The sequence below is a fragment of the Sinocyclocheilus anshuiensis genome, unplaced genomic scaffold, assembly GCF_001515605.1.
Source record: "Sinocyclocheilus anshuiensis isolate Anshui unplaced genomic scaffold, SAMN03320099.WGS_v1.1 scaffold195, whole genome shotgun sequence".
NCBI lineage: Eukaryota > Metazoa > Chordata > Actinopteri > Cypriniformes > Cyprinidae > Sinocyclocheilus > Sinocyclocheilus anshuiensis.
Genome location: NW_015548236.1, coordinates 2,359,436 through 2,367,425, shown reverse-complemented (window position 1 = coordinate 2,367,425; position 7,990 = coordinate 2,359,436). Strand labels below are relative to the sequence as shown.

Sequence of the window (7,990 nt, the reverse complement as noted above, 5' to 3'; positions counted from 1 at the left end):
CTGCTCCAAACAGTTTTGGTGATTGAGCTAATATCAGCCAATTGTCAAGGTAACTCAAAACTCAGACACCCTGCCACAACAGGGCCAGAGATGCATCCATTCCACCTGAGTTGTGGGAAAAACCTCTGAAACAGGAACGGATACTAAAATCAGGCATGCCAGCACCAACCACAGAGTGGGGACTTGGATGTCAAATAGACCCTGCACCAATGGCTTTAGGGCTATCCTTTCGATCTCCGAAGCTAAGGCACGGAGAACGGTCAAAATCAGTCCGAAACACAACAAGCGGCGGAACAGCTGATAGAGAGGCAAACTCACTTGTAGGTTGCCCACATTCATACACGGGTCCAGCTCAATGCAACAGCGGAGCTGAAAAGAACAGAGTAATTAGTCATGAAATTGTAGGGTGCCCACATTCATACACGGGTCCAGCTCAATGCAACAGCGGAGCTGAAAAGAACAGAGTAATTAGTCATGAAAACCACTGCTTGGTAGCATGAAGCACCCAACATTTCTAGTGCACAATAATGTATGCTGCAGTCACATAATGCAGCCAGTCATGTGAAGCGAGTGTTGGTAGCAAAAGCGCCGCATCAATCACATGAAGTAGGCTGACCATGGTGAGCATTAATAGCTTGCCATAAGAGATACTCTTACACGTGAACTCATTCACACAGTAGCTCAGCTCAGTGCATCTCAGTTGGGATGAGAAGAATAATGATTAGTTATGCAAATAGTGTTGGTAGCCTGAAGTGCCAAAAACCATGTTGCACGACAAATGTGTGTTGCAAAACTCCCCAGAGTCAGCTCATAGCACAGAGTCCACTATTAGTTCCAGCTCAAAACAGTAGTGGAGCTGAAAGAATAATAAATATTAGCCGGGCAGACTAGTGTTTGGTAGCATGAAGCGCCAAGACCATAATGCATGACAGCATCTGCTGCTCTTCTGATGAACACACGCGGTCCGGGGAAGAGAGCGAGAGAGAAGGGGATTAATTCCGTTCTCTCACTCTCTGGACACTCGGGTTCATCACCATCACCCCAAGCGTCGAGCTCGTGTGGCGCCTCGGCAACCGCAGAACTGGAACAGCGGGGGTTGAACGAACATCTCTCCTTCCTCAGAAAGAGAGTGAGCCCAGAGCGCTACTTACTCACAAACACAGATATCACGGATACAGCAATAGATAAAGGCCGCAAAGCGGTCTTCCTACCTGTTTCCTCGTGAGTCGTGTGTAACATGCATCCATACATACCGGAAAACTCATTGTGTCCGCCTTAGAGGAGTAAACTGCTCTATATAAATAGATGGCTTAGAACACAAGAATCTCTTTCCGACGGGCAACAGATGATTCGCTTCCTGAAGGAATTAAAATCTGATGAAATAGCACGCAGCACGCATATATGAGCATACGTGACGTATGCTCGGGGCAAGGCTAAGCGCTATTGGCCAATAAATTGGCGTGATGGTATAAGGGCTTCAGACATTCATCACACCGGAGATGTTCCCATAGCGATGACGTCATCGCAGCATTGAAGTGAACCTATGAGAGGGAACTAAAGTATTCAACTTCGCTACATTTATTTTTCAAGAAAAGTACAAAGTACAAAAAAAAGGACAAAGAAGGTTAATTCGCTGTCAAGGCAACCAGTATTGAGAACGCCCACTAGCAACCTCATCGCCAGCCCCTGGCAACATGCAGCGACAAAAGTCGAACGGGGCTTAAAGCGGTACTGAACTGCAGTGGAAACGCAACCCGTGCCGAGCCGAACCATGCCGTGCCGTACCGAGCCGAGTCGTACCACATATCGTTAATGTGAGCTATGCTCTGATTTTAAATCGTAATTTTGTCAGCTCCTGCAAGGGGTCATACCGTGGACATTACCAGAGCACACAGCAGTATAAGTAAATAGAAAACTCGGTTCATAGAAGGACGCGGTTATTGCATGGATGGAGCAAGAACAATGTAAGTGTCTAAAAATTAAAATCTGATGAAATAGCGCGCAGCACGCATATATGAGCATACGTGACGTAAGCTTGGGGCGGTGCTAAGCGCTATTGGCCAATAAATTGGCATGATGGTATAAGGGCTTCAGACATTCATCACACCGGAGATGTTCCCATAGCGATGACGTCATCGCAGCATTGAAGTGAACCTATGAGAGGGAACTAAAGTATTCAACTTCGCTACATTTATTTTTCAAGAAAAGTACAAAGTACAAAAAAAAGGACAAAGAAGGTGCCGATGGAGAAACAGAGCGAGCCGGCGTTTGAGGGCCACTTTTCAAACTGCTGGGCAGTGTTGCCAACTGCTTTCAATTGAAAGTAAGAGCTCATGCATTTTACGTGCATCTGGCTGATAGATCAACCATGATTTATCTGTCAATCAGATGCATTTAAAATCACTTTTTTTTTCTGTGTGTGTGCGCTTTGGATGTGTGAGCACATGGGCGAAGAAACAAGTCAGTGTATGACCAGACGATTTATTCATATCCAAAACGAGACGATGTGAACATTACTGAGCGCTGAACACTCTCATGCAGTGCATGTTTCATTCATACTCGAAGCCGGAGGGTGCTCAGTCGCACATAAAGTCCAAAACTCAATGTGTCAATTCACACTGTTTCACACTTTTCTTTTAAACCCTCACTTACCCTTCTTTGCTTTTGCCCTTCTTAAAAACAACCACATAATCTTATACGTGAATGTACTTTTCAAAATTAGTTATAAAACAGTTGCTCCTGGCAACAGGGATAGTATGTTTTCTTAACATAGAGACTAATACCATGTTTTGCTCCAAAATCACTATATAAATTCAGTCGTGTTTGAAACAGTTAGCTTCTGTTCAATGTTGCTTATCACATTGAGACAGAAAATATTGTTTTATAAAATTCTATACTGTGATACAAGCTATGTCAATTAGCATGTTTATTGTCTTCCACGTTTCATCAGTCAAAGCATCTCTATCTGCATGTTATGCAGCTGTAGTGATATCTGATGCATTTGTCCATATAAGGGATTTCCTGGGTCTCACTTGTGAAACAGACATCACAGTACATGAGTGTTAGGGTTAACCCTGCATAATGTTCACATCGTCTCATTTTGGGTAAAAATAGAAAATTAATACTGAAGTACTTTGTAACGCAGTAACTTGAGAAGTTTTTCAGCAAGCTACTTTTTTACCTACAATATAAGTGTCTAAAATGCATGCACACAATCGTAAAAGTGTAGTTTGCACAGATGCACATAAAAGTGTAGTTTGTCACAATAGCAATGGTGGACTTCAGGCACATTTTCGGTAGAGCGAAAAAAGAGCATTCGAAATTAGAAATCGATGAGAATCGGAATCGATAGGCAGAATCGGAATCAGAATCATTAAAATTCAAACGATGCCCAACCTTACCCATACCCCACAGTATTTTGTGCATCATTATTATTTTTTTTTACTGGCAGCTATCTATTCACACTGTTTTAATCCCTCATTTCATTGATCAAACCTCTCACTTACCCTTTCTTTGACCTTCTTAAAAAATTCACCTAATTTTACGTGGACTTACTTTTCAAAATTAGTTATAAAACAATTGCTTCTGGCTACAGGGATAGCTAGTGTGTTTGCTTAGCACAGCACCAAACATGACAATTTATGAAATGAATATTTGCTCCAAAATCACTATATAACATCAGATGTGTTTGAAATAACTTGCATCTGTGGTTCCATGTTGCTTCTTATCTCAGAATGAGATGGAAAATATATATTTTTTTAAAAGTTTTTTAACTAAAATTCTATACTGTGATTCAGGCTATGTCGATTAGCGTTGAATTATAAATATACATAATTCTTATGAAAATACCCAAAATGGCTTAAAGAACACAGATAAACACAGATATATCGCAACAATCGTGTGTTTATTGTCTTCATGTTTCATCAGTCAAAACGTCTCTATCTGCATGTTACTCAGCTGTAGTGATATCTGATGCATTTGTCCATATAAGGGATTTCCTGGAACGTCATAAGTTTAATACTTCTATGAGTCTCACTTGTGATATACCCCATAATGCTCACGTCGCTTCATTTTGGGCAAAAATAGAAACATAATACTAAAGTACTTTGTAACGCAGTAACTTGAGTAGTTTTTCAGCAAACTACTTTTTTAATCTTACTTAAGTTATATTATTTTTCAGTAGCCTACTTTTACTTGTACTCAACTAAATTATTTCTTAAGTAGCAATACTTTTACTTAAGTATAATTTTTTAGTACTCTTTCCACCACTATTACTGACAAAAACCTAATATGGCGTTTTGTTCTGTTTGATGAAATAAAACATTAAACATTATAACATTATAAATCAAATATATACATTTCTGCACCCTGAATTCAACAGCCCTTCAAAACCACAAATGTGTCAAGAGTACAGAGGCCTGTTGAGGAGCATCCATACACATTATCTTTTATTATTAGTATTATTAAATAAATCACTCTTCAAATCAATGCGACCTACATTGGCAATAGAGGAAACAAAGTTTTGATGAGAAAAAAAAATCAGGAAGAAAAAAACAGAAGCTACTCTAAAACCAATGAACAGCATGTAAGGCTAATAAAGCTTATACAAGTTCCACTTGAGTTGTGAGTTTAAATGATACTGTAAGTATATCTTTATTGAGAGCATTATTGGAATAATTTTTACATGTTTTTCCTCATGGTCACATGATCCAGAGGAACAAGCAAGCAAAAAGATATATGACTAGACCCTTAAAGTTCAGCAGCTGCTCATAACAGTTTGTTACAGTATAACTGGAACATTGAGAGGACAAAAAACCCTCATCATCAAATGGTTAAATAATGAGAAAATTGGGAAACTATACTGTATAACTATAACATCAATACATTCGCATTTCAATGATCTGTTAACACATTGAATCTAAATAAAAAGATGACATATATTACCACACAATGTGAGAGGCAAAGAGGACAATCGTTTGGTTTCTGTTTACAGGAAAAAGGTTAACCAGTAAAAATCCATAAAACAGTAACATCATAAAATCAATAGAAGCTGGGCACGCAACCCAGAACAAATGCCACCTTCATCCTGGACCAGGGAGTGGCTGTTTTCACTAATCTAATCCACACCTGTGTCTGACAGCTCATAGATGAGCCCTATATAAGAGCGGAGGAGGGCCACGGGCCACACTGTGAGCACCTGTTGGATTGGTCGCAGTTTGACATTGTATTCGAAGCAAATCTCATTCTCTGTGGCATCTTTTACCGTTTTCTCTCCATCATGAAGTGCCTGATCACACGATTCTGGATGTTGGCTCTGCTGGTCTCCCAGGCTCAGGTAAATACACATACATCCATCAATAACTTGTGTATTTTATATTCACACTCCATAATGTTGTCATCTTAATATAATATAATATAATAATAAATGTCCAAACCTTGGAAGGATTTAATAAGACCTGCTTTTAGAGGATTTATCTTGAATTATTTTTTATTTCTTGTTTTAACCAGAAATCTAACAAAATGTAGTGACATTTATGCTTAAAACAAGGGGGAAAAAACTCTTTGTCAGTGGACTAAGAAAAATCTGAAAAATGTTAAGAAAATTAAAAAAAAAGAAAATCTGTAGTTTTTCTGTTTTTCCAAGTAAAAAATGTCTACAAATCATACAAAAAGAAAACAAAAATATTTGACATGCTAAATTGTTTAAATAAGAATTGTTATCAGAAAATCTATCTATTATTTTTATTTATTTTATTTTTATTTCTTGTTTTAAGCACAAAAAAACCCTAACAAAACAGTGAAATTTATGCTTTAAACAATGGATTGAGTCAATGGACAGAGAAAAATAGACTTATTTTCTGCTTCTCAAGTGAATGTATCATGTTTTAAAGATATTCAGATGTTTTTACTGGATGACTGGAAAAATATTAAGGAAATTATTTCTCACTTTATATTTACAATAATTATACTACAATATTGAGAACGCCTCGTGGTACCATCACAGAGAGGCTCAAAATCACTTTCCAGAACATTCTCGTTCACCGTTCCTGGCTGGTGGAATGATCTTCCCACCCCTATCCGGAATGCTGAATCCCTGACAATTTTCAAGCGACAGCTGAAAACTCATCTCTTTAAACGCTACTTGACTTCATCTAAAAAAAAAAAATTTTTTTTTATACTTTATTTATTCCTTCCCTTTTCTAGCTTGTACTTATTTGAACAATGCCTAAAACTTGGCATTTCAAGCACTTCCTGTGTCTGTTTGCCTCTTTAAGAAGAATCGCTTTATGTATTCCCCAATTGTAAGTCGCTTTGGATAAAAGCGTCGGCAAAATGACTAAATGTAAATGTAAATGTAACAGTAATAGGGAAGGGGAAGTTTCACAGCAATGAAATCTGAGGAACAAACACTGTATTGTGGTTTATTTTTAACATCTAAAATTGGCATTAGTTAATAAGCTTTTCAATTGTTCCCTAGACTAATGCGACAGTGACGACCGGTGTGGCAACAACTGATGATACTTCAAATACAGCTTCAACTTTTCTGTCAACAATTGATGCAACTTTAGTTACAAGCACAGATCCAACCACTGTAGATTCTACAACTACAGCTCAACCCACTGTTCCAACAATTTATACTACTTCACCCATAATAACCAGAATAAATACTTCAGATACAACTCAACCCACTCTGACAACTTTGCAGGAAAGTGTGACAACTTCATCAGATCAGCCTACCACAATGTCTCCATCTTCAGAGCCCACCATGATTCAAACGACCGAATTTTCAAGCAACATGACTGATATGACCACAATGACAAATACCTCGATGGCAGCGAATGCCACCGTGACAACAGAAGGACAGACCTCAATTTGGACGACTACATCGTCCAGCGACTCACTGACAGTTACCGTCATCAGCTATACTCTATCCATCCTGCTGTACATGATGTTGAACTGAGCATTACCTGATTCAGCCCTGGGCTAAAGCTAAGCCTGACTGTTTTACAAAGAACTGTAGTACATAAATAATATATGAAGGTAAAGTATAGACTATATATATATATATATATATATATATATAACGAGTATATAAATGACTATTGAATGTTTGTTATAATTACACAAACTTAACTGCTCATGCTTAAATGCTTGAAATTAGAAATTAGCTTTGATAAAATATAAACTATCTCTATGCATGAATTTATGAAATTTGTTTGTTAATTACATTTTTTTTTCAATGAATGAGTTGGAGCAAGAAGTGCAGCCAACAAGACAGTGTCCATGAAATAATGTACATATAAAGTGGCTTCATTAGATGGCTTCATTCAAGTGCTTGATGCATCACAGATGTAGACTTCCTTAAAAATGCAACTAAGATTTGAAATGAAAAATGTATAGTTTAAAATAATGGCTGTAATAAAGAAAAAAATTGTATCTGTAGATTGTATGTGTTTTTCATAGTTAAGACTAGTGCACATTTTCATTGTAATGTGACGGTTAATGTATTTACGGTTTAGTAAGTGAGCTTTTTCTGGACTAAAATAGGTTAAGCAAAGTCAGTCATTTCCTTTTACTCAGTTTATGATCTCATAACATCGTGGGAAAATTTTATTTAAACCTTTGGCTAAGAATCAAACAAAAGCTACAATCTACAACAGGGGTGTCAAACTCAGTTCCTGGAGGGCCGGAACCCTGCAGAGTTTACATGCAACCCTAATTAAACACACCTGATCCAGCTAATCAAGTCCTTAAGGCTTATTTGAAAACTATGTTTTGTGTGTTGGAGCAGAGTTGGAATTAAACTCTGCAGGGCTATGGCCCTCCAGGAACTGAGTTTGACACCCCTGATCTACAAGATCAGAATGTCAAATAATCTAGTTGACTTAATGTTTCTGGGTCAGTAAGTTTACTAGTCTGATACTGAAGAGGAGGTGCATATGTATTTTTCTGCTCACAAAAATATGACGATCAAAAACAATTATATATA

General features: G+C 37.8%; 1 protein-coding gene across 1 annotated transcript; it reads left to right on the top strand.

Annotated features, from left to right (window-relative positions):
* Positions 1–5,205: 5,205 nt before the first annotated feature.
* Positions 5,206–7,021, top strand: LOC107654688 (location of vulva defective 1-like). Its single transcript, XM_016441874.1, has 2 exons — positions 5,206–5,335; positions 6,479–7,021. The coding sequence occupies exons 1-2, from the start codon at positions 5,279–5,281 to the stop codon at positions 6,959–6,961; spliced, it is 540 nt and encodes a 179-aa protein (XP_016297360.1). The 5' UTR covers positions 5,206–5,278; the 3' UTR covers positions 6,962–7,021.
* The last annotated feature ends 969 nt before the right edge of the window (positions 7,022–7,990 follow it).